The sequence below is a fragment of the Oncorhynchus nerka genome, linkage group LG28 (assembly GCF_034236695.1).
Source record: "Oncorhynchus nerka isolate Pitt River linkage group LG28, Oner_Uvic_2.0, whole genome shotgun sequence".
Classification (NCBI taxonomy): domain Eukaryota; kingdom Metazoa; phylum Chordata; class Actinopteri; order Salmoniformes; family Salmonidae; genus Oncorhynchus; species Oncorhynchus nerka.
In genome coordinates, this window is record NC_088423.1 from 7,653,154 (window position 1) to 7,678,218 (window position 25,065).

The 25,065-nt window shown below is 43.5% G+C and overlaps 1 protein-coding gene across 2 annotated transcripts in view; it reads right to left on the reverse strand.

Annotated features, from left to right (window-relative positions):
- The window catches only part of LOC115112845 (polypeptide N-acetylgalactosaminyltransferase 2-like), a 139,623-nt gene that overhangs the window by 60,161 nt on the left and 54,397 nt on the right, over positions 1 to 25,065 (reverse strand). For both annotated transcript variants that reach the window (XM_029639849.2, XM_029639851.2), the window contains exon 2: positions 2,899 to 2,989. In XM_029639849.2, the coding sequence (XP_029495709.1) occupies positions 2,899 to 2,989 (91 nt within the window). The remainder of the gene's footprint in view (positions 1 to 2,898; positions 2,990 to 25,065) is intronic.

Consider the following 25,065-nt stretch of genomic DNA (forward strand, 5'->3'; position numbering starts at 1 on the left):
TTAGCTTGTTACCTGTATAAAAGACACCTGGGAGCCAGAAATATTTCTGATTGAGAGGGGGTCAAATACTCATTTCCCTCATTGAAATGCAAATCAATTTATAACATTATTGACATGCGTTTTTCTGGATTTTGTTGTTGTTATTCTGTGGAGCTCTCTAGCTGAAACACAGTACTGTGGCTGATGGGCAGCTTGGAGGAGCACAAAGTCCTACAGATAGAGGGGAAGGCCCCTCACTGCTGCCTTGGCACATTTGGACCCACATTTTGGATGGATCTTCAGCTCCATATGTCAAGGAGTTGCTAGCAAATCTTATACCGTATTGTACAGTAGTAATATGGGAATGTACATTTAGGAATGGATGGTGTAGGATATATCTAAATTCAGCTCTGATGTCATACTTTCTTACAGTCTAAAAAGGAGTAACTGTATATTAGGCCATCTGGAAATCCGCTTAATTAAAAACTGCAACCCTACTGTGAATTCTGTTTTTCGGTCCAACTTGAGTGTAAAGCGGAGTGACCTAAATAGTGTGAGGCATTGAAACAAGGTATCTGAATAGTGATGATTCCCTGGAACTACTGTACACCCCAGAGCATTCTTTCTACATATTGTTCAGGATACAAAAGCAGAAAGATGTCTCCCTGCCCTACCTTTACAAAAAACACAATGTTTCTGACATAAATTAAATGGAACAGCTCTCTAAGGACTACCTTGCCAAGGAGAGAATATGTAACAGTTCTGATGGTAAAACTACTGTAATTTATATCCCTCCATACACGGCATGCTGCTTTTTTAAATGCAGGAGACGCTAACAACAAGTGGCTATTTGGACATAAATGATGGAACTTTATTGAACAAATCAGTCATTTATTGTCGAACTGAGATTCCTGGGAGTGCCTTCTGATGAAGGTCATCAAAGGTAAGTGAATATTTATGGTGTTTTCTCTAACTTTGTTAATTCCAAAATGTTGGCTATTCCTCTGGCTGTTTTGGGTTCTGAGCTCCGTTCTCAGATTATGCTTTTTTCGTAAAGTTTTTTTGAAATCTGACACAGCAGTTGCATTAACCTTTTGCGTGTAGAGGGCAGTATTTTCATTTTTGGCTAAAAAACGTACCCATTTGAAACGGCCTATTTCTCAGCCCTAGAAACTAGAATGTGCATATAATTGTCAGATTGGGATAGAAAACACTCTAAAGTTTCCAAAACTGTCAAAATATTGTCTGTGAGTATAACAGAAATTATATTGCAGGCGAAAACCCGAGGAAAATCCAATCAGGAAGTGCCTCTTATTTTGAAACCTCTGTTCCTATGCATGCCTATCCTCCATTTAAAGGGATATCAACCAGATTCCTTTTTCTATGGCTTCCCTAAGGTGTCAACAGTCTTTAGACAGTATCAGGCTTTTATTTTGAAAAATGAGCGAGAAAGATCACATTGCGTTAGTGGATAGGTGGGGGCTCTCAGTGAGTTTTGCGCAACAGAGTAAAGCGGCCATTGTTTCTCCCTGTCCTATTGAAAAACCTACACTCCCGGGTGATATATTATCGAATATATATTTTAAAAACAACCTGAGGATTGATTATAAAAAACGTTTGACATGTTTCTGTGGACATTATTTGGAATTTTCTGCTGCGTTGTCATGACCGCTCTTTCCTGTGGATTTCTGAACATAATGCGCCAAACAAACAGAGGTATTTTGGATATAAAAATAATCTTTATGGAACAAAAGGAACATTTGTTGTGTAACTGGGAGTCTCGTGAGTGAAAACATCCGAAGATCAAAGGTAAACGATTAATTTGATTGCTTTTCTGATTTTCGTGACGTAGCTACTTAATACTTAGTGTACATAATGTTTTGTCATGCTATCGATAAACTTACAAACGCTTGGATTGCTTTCGCTGTAAAGCATAACTTCAAAATCTGAGACAACATGTGGAATAACAAAAGGCTAAGCTGTGTTTTGCAATATTGCACTTGTGATTTCATGAATATTAATATTTTTTAGTAATATTATTTGAATGTGACGCTATGCTATTCAGTGGTTGTTGATGACAATTATCCCGCTTAAGGGATGGGTAGCATCAAGAAGTTAAGGAGAAGTCCATCTTTAATTCTGTGAATAACACTAGTATATTTTATCAATGTTTATTATAAGTATTTCTGCTAAAATCACTGGATGTTTTGGAATCAAAACATTACTGCACGTAAGGCGCCAATGTAAACTGAGATTTTTTGCACATTATCGAACAAAACATACATCTATTGTGTAACATGATGTCCTATGAGTGTCATCTGATGAAGATCATCAAAGGTTAGTGATTAATTTGATCTCTATTTGTGACTCCTCTCTTTGGCTGGAAAAATGGCTGGGCTTTTCTGTGACTTGGTGGTGATCTAACATAATCGTTTGTGGAGCTTTCGCTGTAAAGCATTTTTGAAATCAGACACTGTGGCTGGATTAACAAGAACGGTATCTTTAAAATGGTGCCTAATACATGTATGTTTGAGAAATTTGATTTATGAGATTTATGTTGATTTGTATTTGGTGCCCTGCAATTTCATTGGCTGTTGGCGAGGGGTTCCGCTAGCGATTTGGGTGATTGGCCCATTGATGTAGATCAGAAACTCTGAAAAACCCCCATCTGAATTCAGATTATTTTTATAGCATTCCTATACACACCTTGCATAATTAGCCCTGACCTTGTAAACAGTAAAGGTAGTTTACTAGTTTTAAACAGAACCACAGCTGGAACCCTCCACTATTGCACAGTCTGTTGAACAACATGTCAACCTGGAGTCCTGTGTTGACTAATCTTCTCATCATGTCTGTAAATGGGGGGCTAACCAGAATGGACAGCGCTGTGGGATGCCTGGCTGGGTATCTGGCTCTTACCTGAGGGTAGTGTCTCCAGGCTGTGGGTTTGGTCATCTGCGTTGCGGTGGACCTGGGCCTGATTTGATGAGTCAATAGCATTCCAGTCATCCTGCCAAAGAAACACAAAGACACATTAATATAGAAACACGTAGACAAGGTCACAATCTTCATTCAGTGGAAAATGTTTGTCCCTCCTCAGAAAAGGATGATCTAATGATAGAAAACCCCCATGTTCATAAATAGCGGTATGTCAAACACCGAGAATGTCAAGCACATTTCCCAGACTAATTTTGAAAGCAAATGGTTAGAAAACGTTTAAAATATTGTAGTCTTCCTAAGTTCCCTGTTGGTGCTATTGATTTATTTCTTCAAGGTTGGCTGTGGAATTATAAACGCATGATTTGCATCATCATGTTACTGTGGCAACAAGGTGCCCCTGACTGTTATTGCTCTGCTTCGAACAGCTTTTAAAATGTCAGTGAGTTTGTTAAAAGCATTTTGATGAAGAAAAAGGGTCTGTGGTCCTATGGCAGTAGACCATTATTCCATTCAAGAACTTAGAACGTAGGTACTTATCAAAACCAGATGGACAGAGGAAGGACAGAGGGCATGCTTTATTTTATCTTAGGGCTCACAGCCATTCAAATAACTTCACTATTTGTATGTCGAGTCATGCAGACCACATTAGATCTTCTCAAGAGGCAGACCAAGAGTATTTCTGCATGTTGGCTCAGACACACCGACAGCCTGTAAATTACACCCAATATAAAAAGAAAAACAATGTTTTATACTATATAATGGACAAAACACATGTCGTCGTCTCCCTGTTGATAACCACCAGGAGAACATTTTAGAAACGTTCCAGACATAAGGTAAGAAAACAGAATTATACAATAACTCGTGCAGGTTCTCTTGAACTTTCCAATCATCGCCAGGTGCATGATTGATCCGCAACAATATGTTTTGTGAGGATTCACAGAACAGAGTGCGATGGAGAGGAATTGTCCATTCTCATACTGTTGCTGTTCTGATGTCACGGCAACATCAAAAGCAGAGGGACAGTCTGTGACTAAACAGCCAGATGGGATTTCCATCAGTGTTAAAACACACAGGAGCTGTGTGCCAAAATAAAGCCAGTGAAGAGTACAGATGTAGGATCTTAATTTGCTACAGCAGGAAAAACATTATTGCAGCAACAGGAAATGTGAATTATTATGAATTCTAATTCATGGACATTTTTGTAAGAGTATATACATTTTACTTAATGGAAAATCAAGTCAAATTTGGCCTCAATCTCGCCTGTCTCTATAACCAACTGTTGGGAAATATGGCCGCGCTGACAATGACAGCATGGGTCAAGCCAAACGGTGAAACACTGCAGCACTGCAAGCCTGTAACACACCGCAGGCCAGACCGGCAAAAACTCAAACAGGAAGTACTCTTGCCAAGGTTAGCAGTAAATAAACCAGCAGGCGGGATGGTATGGATAGAGCGCAAGCTACTGAAGTCCAGAAGACCTCGCTCTGCCGAACACCAGCATCTGCTCTGGTCGCCTGCTCCTTCAGGCCAAAATGAACTGGTGGCTGTGGTAACCAATAGCATTCAGACGCTCAGCATTTTATTATAAACTTATCAAATCAATGATCAAACCTTATAAAAAAATATATATCTTTAGACAGAGGAACATGAATAAGTACATCATGTCCTGAGAACGATTAAGAAAAATTTGACGCATGTCTTCTAGAGCAAAATTACATGTTTTGAAGTTATTTCACAATAAGAGGGGTGGAGAGGAGTTATGGTGGTGGTGGTGAGCTGCAGCTGACACGGGTGTAGATCCCTATAATCATTCTAATGAATGATGTGCATATTCCACTTCATTAATTCTGCTCTGCAAAACCACAATACCAACACCGTTTACAATAACAGGTCATTCCAGAAAGAAAAACTTTCAAATGGAAAATTAGTCAACATTGCTCGGTTTGTTTGTGTGTGAAATTGACAGTCATCTCGCTGACAAACAGCCTACGTTAACGTGATTTCCAGAGTGATTCTCATGAAGTCACAGTTGTTCATCGTTTCTCACACTTGGCAGAACATGGGAACAATTATTGTGCGGCCATTAACATTACAGGTAGCACTATGGGGGGAATTCACATGACTCTCCTATAGCACGGCATGTCATCACAGAGGTAGCGTCTGGCTAATGAATAACTCATTACCAAGCCACCGGTTGGGTCTCTTGGTGGGAGACCTGAGAAAGCACTAGTTTTAAGATGAGTGATAGAAGTGTTACTGTAACATCCTATTGCTATTCAAACCTTAATTAAAGTCAACCATACATACTCTTAGCCAGACCAAAAGTTTTTTTACTTTTAGGTTGGAGGCGAGGTTTCTTATAGTGATCGGGGGATAAAAGTTCTATACACTTTGACTCCAAGTATCAATGTTTTTCTCTCTTCTATGTATTTAATTTTTTTTAAATTTTACCTTTATTTTACTAGGCAAGTCAGTTAAGAACAAATTCTTATTTTCAATGACGGCCTAGGAACAGTGGGTTAACTACCTGTTCAGGGGCAGAACGACAGATTTGTACCTTGTCAGCTCGGGGATTCGAACTTGCAACCTTTCGGTTACTAGTCGCTCTAACCACTAGGCTACCCTGCCGCACCAGCAGGTAAGAACAGCAATGCCACCATCTATCATCAACCATACATCATCTGCCTGGTACAGTGGTAGACTACTACTGTCAATTCTATTTTACTTTTGGCCTGCTTGACTCCCATGATGTAATCTTTGTGATTCAGGGCCATTTCAGGTCTGGGAGCCAATTGGGAGGAGAGAGCAGGTGTGAATGCAGAGAGCCCAGAGGAACATCCATCTCAGTTGGCATGGAGTAACCCCACGGCAACTGTTCCCCCTCACTGAGCCCTACATGCCCTGTCAGGGGGCATTGGCAGGGAGGAAGCAGCCAGACTAGAGGGACTTAAACTGGAAGTTTACCAAGCCCCCAATCTCTCGTCTTCCAGGCTGGTCTGGAGCAGATGATGAAGAGGAGGAAAATTCAACCAAGAATCTTCTCTGAGGATGCTGGGGGGCTGCTGCTTAAATTGGTACCTGGAACTGGAGAAGTTGAGAGTAGAAGACGGTAGGGAAGAGAGTAGAGTAGCTCTGGAATGTTCTTCAGAGATCAGGAAATGTTAATGTATCTGACACAGCTGGTAGGGTTATGTAGGTCTACCGTATGTGAGGTCATGACGAGCTTTAACTACTGTAAAAGCAAGGAACGTAGCAGTTGAAAGAACACTGCGGGATTCCTCAAGTAGAGTCTTCCACTGGAACACTAACATCCATTTCAATATTTACAGGCCCTGCTGATAGAACAGGTATGATGACCTCGCACTCTGAACTAGCGGTTGACCGATTAATCGGAATGGCCGATTAATTAGGGCCGATTTCAAGTTTTCATAACAATTGGAAATTAGTATTTTTGGGCGCCGTTTAAAATAAAATAAAAATTATACCTTTATTTAACTAGGAACACATTCTTATTTTCAAAGACGGCCTAGGAACGGTGGGTTAACTACCTCGTTCAGCGGCAGAACGACAGATTTCTACCTTGTCAGCTTGGGGGATCCAATCTTGCAACCTTACAGTTAACTAGTCCAACGCAATAACGACCTGCCCCTCTCTCGTTGCACTGCCTGTTACACAAATGCAGTAAGCCAAGGTAAGTTGCTAGCTAGCATTAAACTTATCTTATAAAAAACAATAAATCATAATCACTAGTTAACTACACATGGTTGATGATATTACTAGATATTATCTAGTGTGTCCTGCGTTGCATATAATCTGACTGAGCATACAAGCATACAAGTATCTAAGTATCTGACTGAGCGGTGGTAGGCAGAAGCAGGCGCGTAAACATTCATTCAAACAGCACTTTTGTGCGTTTTGCCAGCAGCTCTTCATTGTGCGTCAAGCGTTGCGCTGTTAATGACTTCAAGCCTATCAACTCCCGAAATGAGGCTGGTGTAACCAAAGTGAAATGGCTAGCTAGTTAGCGGGCGCTAATAGCGTTTCAAACGTCACTCGCTCGGAGCCTTCTAGTAGTTGTTGTTGTTCCCCTTGCTCTGCATAGGTAACGCTGCTTCGATGGTGGCTGTTGTCGTTGTGTTGCTGTTTCGAGCCCAGGGAGGAGCGAGGAGAGGGACGGAAGCTATACTGTTACACTGGCAATACTAAAAGTGCCTATAAGAACATCTAATTGTCAAAGGTTAATGAAATACAAATGGTATAGAGGGAAATAGTCCTATAATTCCTATAATAACTACAACCTAAAACTTACCTGGGAATATTGAAGACTCGTGTTAAAAGGAACCACCAGCTTTCATATGTTCTCATGTTCTGAGCAAGGAACTGAAATGTTAGCTTTCTTACATAGCACATATTGCACTTTTACTTTCTTCTCCAACACTTTGTTTTTCCATTATATAAACCAAATTGAACATGTTTCATTATTTACTTGAGGCTAAATTGATTTTATTGATGTGTTATATTAAGTTAAATTAAGTGTTTATTCAGTATTGTTGTAATTGTCCTTATTACAAATACATTTGAAAGAATCTGCCGATTAATCGGTATCGGCTTTTGTGGTCCTCCAATAACCGGTATTGAAAAATCATAATCGGCCGATCTCTACTCTGAACTGTCCTTGTCTGTACTAGCAGACTTGTGTTTTTAGTCAGATCTGCAGTGTCAAAAAGTGACGATTTGGATCACCTTCACGTGCTAAACAGGGCTGCAGAACTGGGACATGCGTATGCACAGTACTCACAAGTATCATTATGCAGAGATGGAGTTGGCAGTCTCTTGCAATCTATCTTCAGTTGGCAACTTCGGTCAGGTTAAAGATGAGGGTATTCTTGAACACACTGGTTTATGGTACTCAAGTCACAAATATGATGGCTTGCAACTCGACATTGACACCAATGACTCGTGACTTGACTTAAACTTGAGCCTTATGACTTGATCTGACTTGATACCCTCCTCAAGCCCAAATATTTAAAATGATGCTATTAAAAAGTGTGCAGCGCATCAACTCTTCATTTAACGGATTACAGTTTGAATCTGACAGCAGCCTATCAAATTGTGCCAGCTGTGAAAAAGTTGTGGGTGGCAGTGCAGAGGAACGTCGGCAGGTGAATTCAGATGGAGCCCTTGGAAAGATTCCGAAAATAATTATTTTGGGTTATAAACACGACGCTGTATCAACAAAAAATGGATTGCAACTTGCAAAACATGCGGGAAGAAAATTACACACGGAGGCGCAACAATTTCCAACTTTGTTCGACATTAGAAGCTGCACAAAGAACAGTAAGTCGTGGCTAATATAGCCGAGAGCTATATATTTTATTACTTTACTAGTGTATCATGTAGGCTAACGTAACGTCTCTCTCATGGCTACACGTGTATTTCCATGGAAATATAACATTTATTTGGAAAGTAATATAATATATATATATATATATACATATATATATATATATATATATATATATATATTCAACTTTATTTAACCAGGTAAGCTAGTTTAGAACAAGTTCTCATTTACAACAGCGACCTGGCCAAGATAAATCAAAGCTGACCAGCTGAAAACAGCAGAGGTGTATTTGGAGGCCAAATTTGTCAGGATAATATCTACAAGGGTGCCCATGTTTACAGATTTAAGGTTGTGCCTGGTGGGTTCCTTGATGATTTGTGTGAGATTGAGGGCATCTAGCTTAGATTGTAGGACTGCCAGGGTGTTAAGCATATCCCAGTTTAGGTCACCTAACAGAACGAACTCTGAAGATAGAGGGGCAATCAATTCCCATATGGTGTCCAGGGCACAGCTGGGAGCTAAGGGGGGTCTATAAGAGGCGGAAACAGTGAGAGACTTATTTATGGAGAGATTAATCTTTTTAATTAGAAGCTTGAACTGTTTGGGCATAGACCTGGAAAGTATGACAGAACTTTTCAAGCTAACTCCTCCTCGTTTGGCAGTTCTATCTTGACGGAAAATGTTGTAGTTTGGTATGGAAATCTCAGAATCTTTGGTGGCCTTCCTAAGCCAGGATTCAGACACAGCGAGGACATCAGGTTTGGCGGAGTGTGCTAAAGCAGTGAGTAATGCAGGCCTCATCGCCTGCATCCGTACAGCGATCAAGCGACCTCCACTCATCACTATCAAACGCTCCCTGAAACACTTCAGCGAGCAGGCCTTTCTAATCGACCTGTCCCGGGTATCCTGGAAGGATATTGACCTCATCCCGTCAGTAGAGGATGCCTGGTTATTAAAAAAAAAAAGCCTTCCTCACCATCTTAAATAAGCATGCCCCATTCAAGAAATGTAGAACCAGGAACAGATATAGACCTTTGTTCTCTCCCGACTGCCCTTAAACACAAAAACATCCTATGGCTTTCTGCATTAGCATCGAACAGCCCCCGTGATATGCAACTTTACAGGGAAGTTAAAAACCAATATACACAGGCAGTTAGAAAATCCAAGGCTAGCTTTTTCAAGCAGAAATTTGCTTCCTGCAACACAAACTCCAAAAAGTTCTGGGACACCGTAAAGTCCATGGGGAATAAGAAACCCTCCTCCCAGCTGCCCACTACACTGAGGAATTTCAATTAAGCATTTTTCTACGGCTGGCCATGCTTTCCACCTGGCTTCCCCTACCCAGGTCAACAGCAACTGTATCCCCCATAGCAACTCGCACAAGCCTTCCCCATTTCTCCTTCTCCCAAATCCAGTCAGCTGATGTTCTGAAAGAGCTGCAAAATCTGGACCCCTACAAATCAGCCGGGCTAGACAATCTGGACCCTTTCTTTCTAAAATTATATGCCGAATTGTTGCAACCCCTATTACTAGCCTGTTCAACCTCTCTTTCGTGTCGTCTGAGATTCCCAAAGATTGGAAAGCAGCTGCGGTCATCCCCCTCTTCAAAGGGGGACACACTCTTGACCCAAACTGCTACAGATCTATATCTATCCTACCCTGCCTTTCTAAGGTCTTCGAAAGCCACATCAACAAACAGATGACCGACCATTTCGAATCCCACTGCACCTTCTATGCAATCTGGTTTCAGAGCTAGTCATGGGGGTGCACCTCAGCCACGCTCAAGGTCATAAAAGATATCTTAATCGCCATCGATAAGAAACAATACTGTGCAGCCATATTCATTGACCTGGCCAAGGCTTTCGACTCTGTCAATCACCACGTCCTCATCGGCAGATTCAATAGCCTTGGTTTTTCAAATGATTGCCTCGCCTGGTTCACCAACTACTTCTCTGATAGAGTTCAGTGTGTCAAATCGGAGGGCCTGTTTTCCGGGCCTCTGGCAGTCTTTATGGTGGTGCCACAGGGTTAAATTCTTGGGCCGACTCTTCTCTGTATACATCAATGATGTCGCTCTTGCTGCTGGTGAGTCTCTGATCCACCTCTATGCAGACGACACCATTCTGTATACTTCTGGCCCATCTTTGTACACTATGTTAACCTGTCTGGGAATGGGGTTCCGCTAGCGGAACATCCAATAAAATTGCAGGGCACCAAATACAAATCAACAGAAATCTCATATTCACATTTCTCAAACATATAAGTACAGTGGGGCAAAAAAGTATTTAGTCAGCCACCAATTGTGCAAGTTCTCCCACTTAAAAAGATGAGAGGCCTGTAATTTTCATCATAGGTACACTTCAACTATGACAGACAAAATGTGGGGGAAAAAATCCAGAAAATCACATTGTAGGATTTTACTGAATTTATTTGCAAATTATGGTGGAAATAAGTATTTGGTCACCTACAAACAAGCTAGATTTCTGGCTCTCACAGACCTGTAACTTCTTTAAGAGGCTCCTCTGTCCTCCACTCGTTACCTGTATTAATGGCACCTGTTTGAACTTGCTATCAGTATAAAAGACACCTGTCCACAACCTCAAACAGTCACACTCCAAACTCCACTATGGCCAAGACCAAAGAGCTGTCAAAGGACACCTGAAAAAAAAATGTAGACCTGCACCAGGCGGGGAAGACTGAATCTGCAATAGGTAAGCAGCTTGGTTTGAAGAAATCAACTGGGGGAGCAATTATTAGGAAATGGAAGACATACAAGACCACTGATAATCTCCCTCGATCTGGGGCTCCACGCAAGATCTCACCCCGTGGGGTCAAAATGATCACAAGAACTACTAGTTCCAACTGTTCTGCCTGCGGCAACTCTAGAGACAGCAGGAGCGGTAGAGATACTCTGAATGATCGGCTATGAAAAGCCAACTGACATTTACTCCTGAGGTGATGACCTGTGCTTGCACCCTCGACAACTACTGTGATTATTATTATTTGACCCTGCTGGTCATCTATGAACATTTGAACATCTTGGCCATGTTATTATCTCTACCCGGCACAGCCAGAAGAGGACTGGCCACCCCTCATAGCCTGGTTCCTCTCTAGGTTTCTTCCTAGGTTCTGGCCTTTCTAGGGAGTTTTTCCTAGCCACCGTGCTTCTACACCTGCATTGCTTGCTGTTTGGGGTTTTAGGCTGGGTTTCTGTACAGCACTTTGAGATGTCAGCTGATGTACGAAGGGCTATATAAATACATTTGATTGATTGATGACAGTCAAATTCCACATGTCCATTTAGTTAGGCTCTGATGCTGCTAATGCTCACAGCATTTTCATGTAAATATTCTTATTCCTTTACACTTGTGTGTGTATAAGGTAGTTGTGGTGAAATTGTTAGGTTAGATTACTTGTTAGATATTACTGCATGGTCGAAACTAGAAGCACAAGCATTTCGCTACACACACACACACGGTTAGCAGATGTTAATATATGTGACAAATAAAATGTGATTTTATGTCATTTAGCCTACCAAAAACTTGCTAACCGCCTGGTACTCAGCACGCTATCATCCCTCTAATCCCTCGGACATCAAAGCAAATGTATTCGAAAATCTAAATCAAACACTTCATGAGAGCCCATGAGCACATGTTGCGCAACATTTCAATAGGCTTGGCCTACTATATTTATCAACGTTCCTAATATAAAGCAAATATTACACACATTGCTTCGCTTTACAACAGGAGTATAGCCTACCTCACTGGCATGGAAATGAACCACGGGGAAAATCACCCTCCATTTGCTATTTAAGTGCATAGATGAGACAAGTGCATGACACGGTCCATTTTAAATCTTAACAAATTTCACAGATATTATTTTGTATACTGTACATAAAGACAACATTAAATCAAGAATTTTCTGATGGGTGACAGTATTAACCTATCACTTGTGAATGATGTATTATTAATGATGTATTATCACTTGTGAATGATGCCCAGCTTGTGCAGTAAGGCAACTTGATCAAATCATAGTCCCATAGTCCTGTAGCCTAGCCCACAGGCCTACAGTGGCAAGAAATAAGACAAATAACAGAACACTTGAGCTGGCATAACTACTCCCCCCCCCCCCAAACAAAGTCAATAGTTAGTAGAGCCACCTTTTGCAGCATTTACAGCTGCAAGTCTTTTGGGGTATGTCTCTATAAGCTTGGCACATCTAGCCACTGGGATATTTGCCCATTCTTCAAGACAAAACTGCTCCAGCCCCTTCAAGTTGGATGGGTTCTGCCGGTGTACAGCCATCTTTAAATCATACCACAGATTCTCAATTGGATTGAGGTCTGGGCTTTGACTAGGCCATTCCAAGACATGTAAATGTTTCCCCTTTAACCACTTGAGAGTTGCTTCAGCAATATACTTCGGGTCATTGTCCTGCTGGAAGGTGAAGCTCCGTCCCAGTCTCAAATCTCTGGAAGACTGAAACAGGTTTCCCTCAAATATATCCCTGTATTTAGCGCCATCCATCATTTCAATTTTGACCAGTTTCCCAGTCCCTGCCGATGAAAAACATCCGCACTGACCAGAACACCTTCTTCCATATGTTCGTGGAGTCGTCCACATGCCTTTTGGCGAACACAAAACGTGTTTGCTTATTTTTTTCTTTAAGCAATGGCTTTTTTTCTGGCCACTCTTCTGATCCGTTTCATCAACTGGAATGATGGAATGAACTGCAAAAATCGCTGAAGTTGGAGACTTTTATCTCCCTCACCAACTTCAAACATCAGCTATCCGAGCAGCTAACCGATCGCTGCAGCTGTACATAGTCTATTGGTAAATAGCCCACCCATTTTCACCTACCTCATCCCCATACTGTTTTTATACTGTTTTTTTAAATTTTATTTATTTATTTATTTACTTTTCTGCTCTTTTGCACACCAATATCTCTACCTGTACATGACCATCTGATCTTTTATCACCCCAGTGTTAATCTGCAATATTGTAATTATTCGCCTACCTCCTCATGCCTTTTGCACACATTGTATATAGACTCCCCTTTTTTCTCTACTGTGTTATTGACTTGTTAATTGTTTACTCCATGTGTAACTCTGTGTTGTCTGTTCACACTGCTATGCTTTATCTTGGCCAGGTCGCAGTTGCAAATGAGAACTTGTTCTCAACTAGCCTACCTGGTTAAATAAAGGTGAAATAAAAAAAATAAATAAATCAACCTCCTTGCTTTCAAAAGGCTTTTTGATGCGAGTGGTTGTGTTAATTTGGGATCTAAATGCAATCCCACAACTGTCTCAGATGATGTTTGGAATGTTTATTTCTTGCACAGAAGGACAGGTTGACCAATAGAATAGGTTAACTTTTGTACTACGGGGGATAGTAGATTGACATAGGCTAGTGCTTTTGCTGTTCATTAGGCCTACTCCTCCTCTTGTTGGCTGACAAAAAGTAAAACGTGGACAGTTCATCAAACATCTTCAATATGCGCCTTTCACAAAGTTCAAAGTTCAATATGCGTAATTCACAAAGTTGCGTCCCTGATGTGCCTGTCTTCACTTGTAGCCTACTTCTTAGCTGAGATGCCTGTGAGAAGGATCCGATCACATGATGGTCATTGGGAAATAAGAATATTGATATCTGAGAGAGCCATGTGAGTGAGAGGTGCTTCAGAGCACGATAGCTGGCAGAAGGGAATTACAATTGAAGTCGGAAGATTACATATACATTAGGCAAATACATTTAAACTCAGTTTTTCACAATTCCTGACACTGAATCCTTGTGAAAATTCCCTGTTGTAGGTCAGTTAGGATATCCACTTTATTTTAAGAATGTGAAATATCAGAATAATAGTAGAGAGAAGGATTCATTTCAGATTTTATTTCTCTCACATTCCCAGTGGGTCAGAAGTTTACATGCAATCAATTCGTATTTGGTAGCATTGCCTTTAAATTGTTTAACTTGGGTCAAACGTTTTGGGTAGCCTTCCACAAGCTTCCCACAATAAGTTGGGTGAATTATGGCCCATTCCTCCTGACAGAGCTGGTGTAATTGAGTCAGGTTTGTATGTTTCCTTCCTCGCACACACTTTTTCAGTTCTGCCTACAAATGTTCTATAGGATTGAGGTCAGGGCTTTGTGATGGCCACTCCAATACCTTGACTTTGTTGTCCTTAAGCCATTTTGCCACAACTTTGGAAGCATGCTTGGGGTCATTGTCCATTTGGAAGACCCATTTGCGACCAAGCTTTAACTTCCTGACGGATGTCTTGAGATGTTGTGTCAATATATCCACCTAATTCTCCTTCCTCACAATGCCATCTATTTTGTGAAGTGCACCAGTCCCTCCTGCAGCAAAGCACCCTCACAACATGATGCTGCCACTCCCGTGCTTTACGGTTGGGGTGGTGTTCTTCAGCTTGCAAGCCCCCCCCCCCCCCCCCCCCCCCCTTTTTTTCCACCAAACATAACGATGGTCATTACAGCCAAACAGTTGTATTTTTGTTTCATCAGAACAGAGGACATTTCTCTGCTTTTTTATGGACGTTTTGGAGCAGTGGATTCTTCCTTGGTGTGGAGGTCTACAAAAAAAAATCTGAGGTATTGGCTGATTTCTTTTGATTTTCCCATGTCACGCAAAGAGGCACTGAGTTTGAAGGTAGTCCTTGAAATACATCCAGGTACACCTCCAATTGACTCAAATGATGTCACTTAGCCTATCCGAAGTTTCTAAAGCCATGAACTAATTTTCTGGAATTTTCCAACTTAGTGTATGTAAACTTCTGACCCACTGGAATTAAAATAATCTGTCTGTAAACAATTGTTAGAAAAATTACTTATGTCATGCACAAAGTAAATGTCCTAACAGACTTTCCAAAACAATATTTTGTTAACAAGAAATTTGTGGAGTGGTTGAAAAAGTTTTAATGACTCCAACCTAAGTGTATGTAAACTTCCAACTTCAACTGTATAATTATTATATTCAGCCCAAGGGCACAACGGCCACTTTGGTGAAAAAGCCGTGGATGTTTTAGGGGACATTACAGGGGTCTGCCGCCGGGAAATTCAAGGCCAGGTGAGAATATTATCAAGTGCTTGTCAAATTGTGAATAAGAGACTGATGAAGTGTATGCAGCCTGCACAAGAAACAAATCAGAGCTCATGCCTTTCATGCAAAAAAATTCAAATCTGAGTCACATCATGCAGCCTTAGAATGTATTAAAAATAAAAACATACGGCCCAACGTTTGCATCACAAATAAAGTTGTATAAATAACTCTAAATGAAGCATATGGGAAGACATGTTTCTTTGTTAACCACTCAACACAGAATAGCCGCATGAACGCACTTCCTTGGAAAACATTTCCTTTCTATTTTATTCATGTTCAATTGTATTTTCATATTATAAAATAAGCAAATCTTGTCTGCTAAATGAACCAGTGTAGCCCACAGCCATATCAGGGCCTAACAAGGACAACTCAGAGTATGCTATTCTGTTCTTCTGAAATGGACTACATTTTCTTCATACGTTTCTTTTGACCCGTCTAAAAATAAATAATGGATTTATTTTCATGGATTAGGTTATATTAAAATGATTTTGACATTTTCCAAAAGGTCTGCACCATTGGCTTGTACGCTATGCATGGACGCCAGGAGATGCTAAACCAGTTTACTGTATATTAATTAACGGTCAATTACCGTGCGACCGGCAGTTATTCGCTTGATATCACGGCTGACAAAATGTCATGACCGCCACAGCCCTGTGTGTGGTTAGTGTGTGTTAGTGCCCTATTGATGGACAACTGAAAAGGTCTTTCATTTACCAAATGACAGCAATGGAGTGATTTACAAAAGGTCATTTCCAGATGCTGTCAAGCTACAAGATGGTGATGGAGCAAACTACTGAAAGAGAGAGGTCAACCATTTAGGTTTATTCAAACTTCAACAGCCATGCATAGTGACCCAACAGCATTAGAGTAACAGCCTACCTCAGACAAGCTTTACATTTCTCATTTAGCTAAACCGTTTACTGTGTACTTTCCATGAGCCATGCAGTCAGCCTTGGCCTTGAGACAGTCAATGAAGACACGAACATGACGAACCACAACACCTAACCACCACAGCTAACAATGGATGCAAAACAAGAAAACCTGCATCATAGGTCAACTGAAATCAGGTTCAATGTAATGAAAGTTGCAGATAGAAATACCATGAATAGAGCTGGCACGATGTCCTGTTCTGTTCTAACAATATATTTCTCTTAATGTTCATGAATGTGGCCGTAGACTTGAACCTTTCTGCTTGGCCCAGAATGATAAATATAGCTTAGCTAATCATCAAACTCAAACTCAGTGCAACAAAAACATCCAGCTTTATTTAATCCTCATTAAGGGCTCCTCTGGCATGGGCAGGTGAACGGGTCATATTTAATCCTCATTAAGGACTCCTCTGGCATTGGCAGGTGAACGGTCATATTTCATCCTCATTAAAGACTCCTCTGGCATGGGCAGGTGAACGGGTCATATTTAATCCTCATTAAGGACTCCTCTGGCATTGGCAGGTGAACGGGTCATATTTCATCCTCATTAAAGACTCCTCTGGCATTGGCAGGTGAACGGGTCATATTTAATCCTCATTAAGGGCTCCTCTGGCATGGGCAGGTGAACGGGTCATATTTCATCCTCATTAAGGGCTCCTCTGGCATGGGCAGGTGAACGGTCATATTTAATCCTCATTAAGGACTCCTCTGGCATTGGCAGGTGAACGGGTCATATTTCATCCTCATTAAAGACTCCTCTGGCATGGGCAGGTGAACGGGTCATATTTCATCCTCATTAAGGACTCCTCTGGCATGGGCAGGTGAACGGGTCATATTTAATCCTCATTAAGGACTCCTCTGGCATGGGCAGGTGAACGGGTCATATTTAATCCTCATTAAGGACTCCTCTGGCATTGGCAGGTGAACGGTCATATTTCATCCTCATTAAAGACTCCTCTGGCATGGGCAGGTGAACGGGTCATATTTAATCCTCATTAAGGACTCCTCTGGCATTGGCAGGTGAACGGGTCATATTTCATCCTCATTAAAGACTCCTCTGGCATTGGCAGGTGAACGGGTCATATTTAATCCTCATTAAGGGCTCCTCTGGCATGGGCAGGTGAACGGGTCATATTTAATCCTCATTAAGGACTCCTCTGGCATGGGCAGGTGAACGGGTCATATTTCCAGGTCTCCGGTAGCCTCTGGAACTGCCGATCTGCGGCCAACAAGGCAGAGTTCATCTCAGCCTATGCCTCCCTCCAGTCCCTCGACTTCTTGGCACTGACGGAAACATGGATCACCACAGACAACACTGCTACTCCTACTGCTCTCTCTTCGTCTGCCCACGTGTTCTCGCACACCCCGAGAGCTTCTGGTCAGCGGGCTGGTGGCACCGGGATCCTCATCTCTCCCAAGTGGTCATTCTCTCTTTCTCCCCTTACCCATCTGTCTATCGCCTCCTTTGAATTCCATGCTGTCACAGTTACCAGCCCTTTCAAGCTTAACATCCTTATCATTTATCGCCCTCCAGGTTCCCTCGGAGAGTTCATCAATGAGCTTGATGCCTTGATAAGCTCATTTCCTGAGGACGGCTCACCTCTCACAGTTCTGGGCGACTTTAACCTCCCCACGTCTACCTTTGACTCATTCCTCTCTGCCTCCTTCTTTCCACTCCTCTCCTCTTTTGACCTCACCCTCTCACCTTCCCCCTACTCACAAGGCAGGAAATACGCTCGACCTCATCTTTACTAGATGCTGTTCTTCCACTAACCTCGTTGCAACTCCCTCCAAGTCTCCGACCACTACCTTGTATCCTTTTCCCTCTCGCTCTCATCCAACACTTCCCTACTCGGATGGTATCGCGCCGTCCCAACCTTCGCTCTCTCTCCCCGCTACTCTCTCCTCTTCCATCCTATCATCTCTTCCCTCTGCTCAAACCTTCTCCAACCTATCTCCTGATTCTGCCTCCTCAACCCTCCTCTCCTCCCTTTCTGCATCCTTTGACTCTCTATGTCCCCTATCCTCCAGGCCGGCTCGGTCCTCCCCTCCCGCTCCGTGGCTCGACGACTCATTGCGAGCTCACAGAACAGGGCTCCGGGCAGCCGAGCGGAAATGGAGGAAAACTCGCCTCCCTGCGGACCTGACATCCTTTCACTCCCTCCTCTCTACATTTTCCTCTTCTCTCTCTGCTGCTAAAGCCACTTTCTACCACTCTAAATTCCAAGCATCTGCCTCTAACCCTAGGAAGCTCTTTGCAACCTTCTCCTCCCTCCTGAATCCTCCTCCCCCTCCCCCTCCCTCTCTGCAGATGACTTCGTCAACCATTTTGAAAAGAAGGTCGACGACATCCGATCCTCGTTTGCTAAGTCAAACGACACCGCTGGTTCTGCTCACACTGCCCTACCCTGTGCTCTGACCTCTTTCGCCCCTCTCTCCAGATGAAATCTCGCGTCTTGTGACGGCCGGCCGCCCAACAACCTGCCCGCTTGACCCTATCCCCTCCTCTCTTCTCCAGACCATTTCCGGAGACCTTCTCCCTTACCTCACCTCGCTCATCAACTCATCCCTGACCGCTGGCTACGTCCCTTCCGTCTTCAAGAGAGCGAGAGTTGCACCCCTTCTGAAAAAACCTACACTCGATCCCTCCGATGTCAACAACTACAGACCAGTATCCCTTCTTTCTTTTCTCTCCAAAACTCTTGAACGTGCCGTCCTTGGCCAGCTCTCCCGCTATCTCTCTCAGAATGACCTTCTTGATCCAAATCAGTCAGGTTTCAAGACTAGTCATTCAACTGAGACTGCTCTTCTCTGTATCACGGAGGCGCTCCGCACTGCTAAAGCTAACTCTCTCTCCTCTGCTCTCATCCTTCTAGACCTATCGGCTGCCTTCGATACTGTGAACCATCAGATCCTCCTCTCCACCCTCTCCGAGTTGGGCATCTCCGGCGCGGCCCACGCTTGGATTGCGTCCCTACCTGACAGGTCGCTCCTACCAGGTGGCGTGGCGAGAATCCGTCTCCACACCACGTGCTCTCACCACTGGTGTCCCCCAGGGCTCTGTTCTAGGCCCTCTCCTATTCTCGCTATACACCAAGTCACTTGGCTCTGTCATAACCTCACATGGTCTCTCCTATCATTGCTATGCAGACGACACACAATTAATCTTCTCCTTTCCCCCTCTGATGACCAGGTGGCGAATCGCATCTCTGCATGTCTGGCAGACATATCAGTGTGGATGACGGATCACCACCTCAAGCTGAACCTCGGCAAGACGGAGCTGCTCTTCCTCCCGGGAAGGACTGCCCGTTCAATGATCTCGCCATCACGGTTGACAACTCCATTGTGTCCTCCTCCCAGAGCGCTAAGAACCTTGGCGTGATCCTGGACAACACCCTGTCGTTCTCAACTAACATCAAGGCGGTGGCCCGTTCCTGTAGGTTCATGCTCTACAACATCCGCAGAGTACGACCCTGCCTCACACAGGAAGCGGCGCAGGTCCTAATCCAGGCACTTGTCATCTCCCGTCTGGATTACTGCAACTCGCTGTTGGCTGGGCTCCCTGCCTGTGCCATTAAACCCCTACAACTCATCCAGAATGCCGCAGCCCGTCTGGTGTTCAACCTTCCCAAGTTCTCTCACGTCACCCCGCTCCTCCGCTCCCTCCACTGGCTTCCAGTTGAAGCTCGCATCCGCTACAAGACCATGGTGCTTGCCTACGGAGCTGTGAGGGGAACGGCACCTCAGTACCTCCAGGCTCTGATCAGGCCCTACACCCAAACAAGGGCACTGCGTTCATCCACCTCTGGCCTGCTCGCCTCCCTACCACTGAGGAAGTACAGTTCCCGCTCAGCCCAGTCAAAACTGTTCGCTGCTCTGGCCCCCCAATGGTGGAACAAACTCCCTCACGACGCCAGGACAGCGGAGTCAATCACCACCTTCCGGAGACACCTGAAACCCCACCTCTTTAAGGAATACCTAGGATAGGATAAAGTAATCCCTCTCACCCCCCCTCCCCCTTAAAAGATTTAGATGCACTACTGTTCCACTGGATGTCATAAGGTGAATGCACCAATTTGTAAGTCGCTCTGGATAAGAGCGTCTGCTAAATGACTTAAATGTTAAATGTTAATCCTCATTAAGGACTCCTCTGGCATGGGCAGGTGAACGGGTCATATTTCATCCTCATTAAAGACTCCTCTGGCATGGGCAGGTGAACGGGTCATATTTAATCCTCATTAAGGGCTCCTCTGGCATGGGCAGGTGAACGGTCATATTTCATCCTCATTAAGGACTCCTCTGGCATTGGCAGGTGAACGGGTCATATTTCATCCTCATTAAAGACTCCTCTGGCATGGGCAGGTGAACGGGTCATATTTCATCCTCATTAAGGACTCCTCTGGCATGGGCAGGTGAACGGGTCATATTTAATCCTCATTAAGGACTCCTCTGGCATTGGCAGGTGAACGGTCATATTTCATCCTCATTAAAGACTCCTCTGGCATGGGCAGGTGAACGGGTCATATTTAATCCTCATTAAGGACTCCTCTGGCATTGGCAGGTGAACGGGTCATATTTCATCCTCATTAAAGACTCCTCTGGCATTGGCAGGTGAACGGGTCATATTTAATCCTCATTAAGGACTCCTCTGGCATTGGCAGGTGAACGGGTCATATTTCATCCTCATTAAAGACTCCTCTGGCATTGGCAGGTGAACGGGTCATATTTAATCCTCATTAAGGGCTCCTCTGGCATGGGCAGGTGAACGGGTCATATTTAATCCTCATTAAGGACTCCTCTGGCATTGGCAGGTGAACGGGTCATATTTAATCCTCATTAAGGACTCCTCTGGCATGGGCAGGTGAACGGGTCATATTTCATCCTCATTAAGGACTCCTCTGGCATGGGCAGGTGAACGGGTCATATTTAATCCTCATTAAGGGCTCCTCTGGCATGGGCAGGTGAATGGGTCATATTTAATCCTCATTAAGGGCTCCTCTGGCATTGGCAGGTGAATGGGTCATATTTAATCCTCATTAAGGACTCCTCTGGCATGGGCAGGTGAACGGGTCATATTTCATCCTCATTAAGGACTCCTCTGGCATGGGCAGGTGAACGGGTCATATTTAATCCTCATTAAGGGCTCCTCTGGCATGGGCAGGTGAATGGGTCATATTTAATCCTCATTAAGGGCTCCTCTGGCATTGGCAGGTGAACGGGTCATATTTCATCCGCATTAAAGCCTCTCTGGCATGGGCAGGTGAACGGGTCATATTTAATCCTCATTAAGGACTCCTCTGGCATTGGCAGGTGAACGGGTCATATTTCATCCTCATTAAAGACTCCTCTGGCATGGGCAGGTGAACGGGACAGCATAAGCTTCACTTAATCAAGGAATCAATTAGAAAAAGAAAAATGATGAAAGGCTGTCCTTCTGCCAAAACCAACCTGCTGCCACCGATGGCTAAATTATTCGGTGCAATTAATCATGGCTAAAATGTTGACAATCGGCAGACAGAGAAAAAATTTCACTCCACTCCTGTTCTCTTTTTTTAGTTTTTTTCTAAGTCAGTCTGACGAGTCTTCGGTTCTGGGCCTGATTTCAAATAGAAGGTTGAGTAATATGCAGCACACGCTGGGCAGGCTCAGGAAAAATGAATCAAACTTCCTAAAAAAAAACGGGGCTGTGTCTTCCATATGGTTTGCCACCACGAGATCTCCTTCCATATGTTTAGCCACCAATAAATCTCCCTCCATATGGTTAACCACCAAGAAATCTCCCTCCATATGGTTAGCCACCAAGAGATCTCCCTCCATATGGTTAACCACCAAGAGCTCTCCCTCCATATGGTTAACCACCAAGAGATCTCCCTCCATATGGTTAACCACCAAGAGATCTCCCTCCATATGGTTAACCACCAAGAAATCTCCCTCCATATGGTTAGCCACCAAGAAATCTCCCTCCATATGGTTAGCCACCAAGAGATCTGCCTCCATATGGTAAGCCACCAAGATATCTCCCTCCATATGGTTAGCCACCAAGAGATCTCCCTCCATATGGTTAACCACCAAGAAATCTCCCTCCATATGGTTAGCTACCAAGAGATCTCCCTCCATATGGTTAACCACCAAGAGCTCTCCCTCCATATGGTTAACCACCAAGAGATCTCCCTCCATATGGTTAACCACCAAGAGATCTCCCTCCATATGGTTAGCCACCAAGAGATCTCCCTCCATATGGTTAGCCACCAAGAGATCTCCCTCCATATGGTTAACCACCAAGAGATCTCCCTCCATATGGTTAGCCACCAAGAGATCTCCCTCCATATGGTTAGCCACCAAGAGATCTCCCTCCATATGGTTAACCACCAAGAGATCTCCCTCCATATGGTTAGCCACCAAGAGATCTCCCTCCATATGGTTAGCCACCAAGAGATCTCCCTCCATATGGTTAGCCACCAAGAGATCTCCCTCCATATGGTTAGCCACCAAGAGATCTCCCTCCATATGGTTAGCCACCAAGAGATCTCCCTCGCTGATTGCTCAGCAAGCCTTTGACTCATCCCCAACAGTTTGAAAATTATTAGCCAAATCACTTGCAGCAGGAAGCCTTGGGTTGATTATGACCACATATCACATATTCTTATGGCCACCACAAATGATCATCGGCTCATTCATACCCACAAGCCTCAATGATCATCATCTGGAAACTTGGCAGTCCAATGGGGGATGGTGGTCTATAATTGGACAGCTTTCTTGGAGCAACATAAGGGAGTGATACCACTAATGTTATCACAGCTCCACACACTATAGCATTTATGTAATAGAACTGTCAATTGTTCTGCCAAACATCCTTATTATCCTTCTGTAAGACACTATGCTGGATTAAGCTGCAATTAGCTTTTTGGCAAACCGACCAAATCAAAGTTTATTTGTCACGTGCGCCGAATACAACAGGTGTAGACCTTACAGTGAAATGCTTACTTACAGGTTCTAACCAATAGTGCATAAAAGGTATTAGGTGAACAATAGGTAAGTAAAGAAATAAAACAGTAAAAAGACAGGCTATACACAGTAGCGAGGCTATAAAAGTAGCAAGGCTACATACAGACACCGGTTAGTCAGGCTGATTGAGGTAGTACGTACATGTAGATATAGTTAAAGTGACTATGCATATATGATGAACAGAGAGTAGCAGTAGTGTAAAAGAGGGGTTGGCGGGTGGTGGGTGGGACATAATGCAGATAGCCCGGTTAGCCAATGTGCAGGAGCACTGGTTGGTCGGCCCAATTGAAGCAGTATGTACATGTATAGTTAAAGTGACTATGCATATATGATGAACATAAAGTAGCAGCAGCATAAAAAGAGGGGTTGGGGGGGGGCACACTGCAAGAAGTCCGGGTAGCCATTTGATTACCTGTTCGGGAGTCTTATGGCTTGGGGGTAAAAACTGTTGAGAAGCCTTTTTGTCCTAGACTTGGCACTCCGGTACAGCTTGCCATGCGGTAGTAGAGAGAAGAGTCTATGACTGGGGTGGCTGGAGTCTGACAATTTTTAGGGCCTTCCTCTGACACTGCCTGGTGTTGAGGTCCTGGATGACAGGCAGCTTATCCCCAGTGATGTACTGGGCCGTACGCACTACCCTCTGTAGTGCCGTGCGGTCGGAGGCCGAGCAATTGCCATACCAGGCAGTGATGCAACCAGTCAGGATGGTTAATCCACATAAAAGTATGTTTTAGATCTGTCATTCTCAATGAAAGCAAGTCTAGAATGCGGTAGATATGTTCTATATGCCCTATTTCTATGCTTCTTGTTCTTGGGTTTTGTTTTTACATCTTTTACTTTTGTACACCAGCTTCAACACAGCTGAGAATTCAATAATGTTGGTTTTGGAAAATACATTTCACAGGTTTAAATGGCACAATGATTCTCTATGACTATATGGACGTAAAGCCGTGTCCCGGACATTTTCCATTTTTTCCATTTAGCAGACGCTCTTATCTAGCGCGACTTAAGGGAGCAATTAGGGATAAGTACTTTGCTCAAGGGAACATCGACAGATCGGATCAGGGATTCAAACCAGCGACCAGTCGGTTACTGGCCCAATGATCTTAACCGCTAGTCTACCTGAGGCCCGGACCTACTGTTTACATCACTCCCCCCTCCCTCACACACTCCCTCTCCTGCTGTCTTGACCTTTGAATGCTCGGCTATGAACAGCCAACTGACATTTACTCCTGAGGTGCTGACCTGTTGCACCCTCTACAGCCACTGTGATTATTATTTGACCCTGCTGGTCACCTATGAACGTTTAAACATCTTGAAGAACGATCTAGCCTTAATGGCCATTTACTCTTATAATTTCCCCCCGGCCACCCCTCAGAGCCTGGTTCCTCTCTAGGTTTCTTCCTAGGTTCCTGCCTTTCTAGGGAGTTTTTCCTAGCCACTGTGCTTCTACATCTGTACTGCTTGTTGTTTGGGGTTTTAGGATGGGTTTCTGTATACATCTGCTGATGTAAAAAGGGCTTTATAAATACATGTGATTGATTGATAATTGCTTGTTTTGTCACAAACTGAAATTATAAGTATTATAATTTTAGCAACCAGGAAATGGCTGAACGACTTCTGCATAGTGCATCTTTAAACACTAGTGCGCACAGTGATCTTCTTTCTTTTCAACCATCACATGGTAGGACACTGGGCTGTATTCAGATTTGATTATGAAAGCACTTTATAGCAGGACTTTCACCCAATGAAT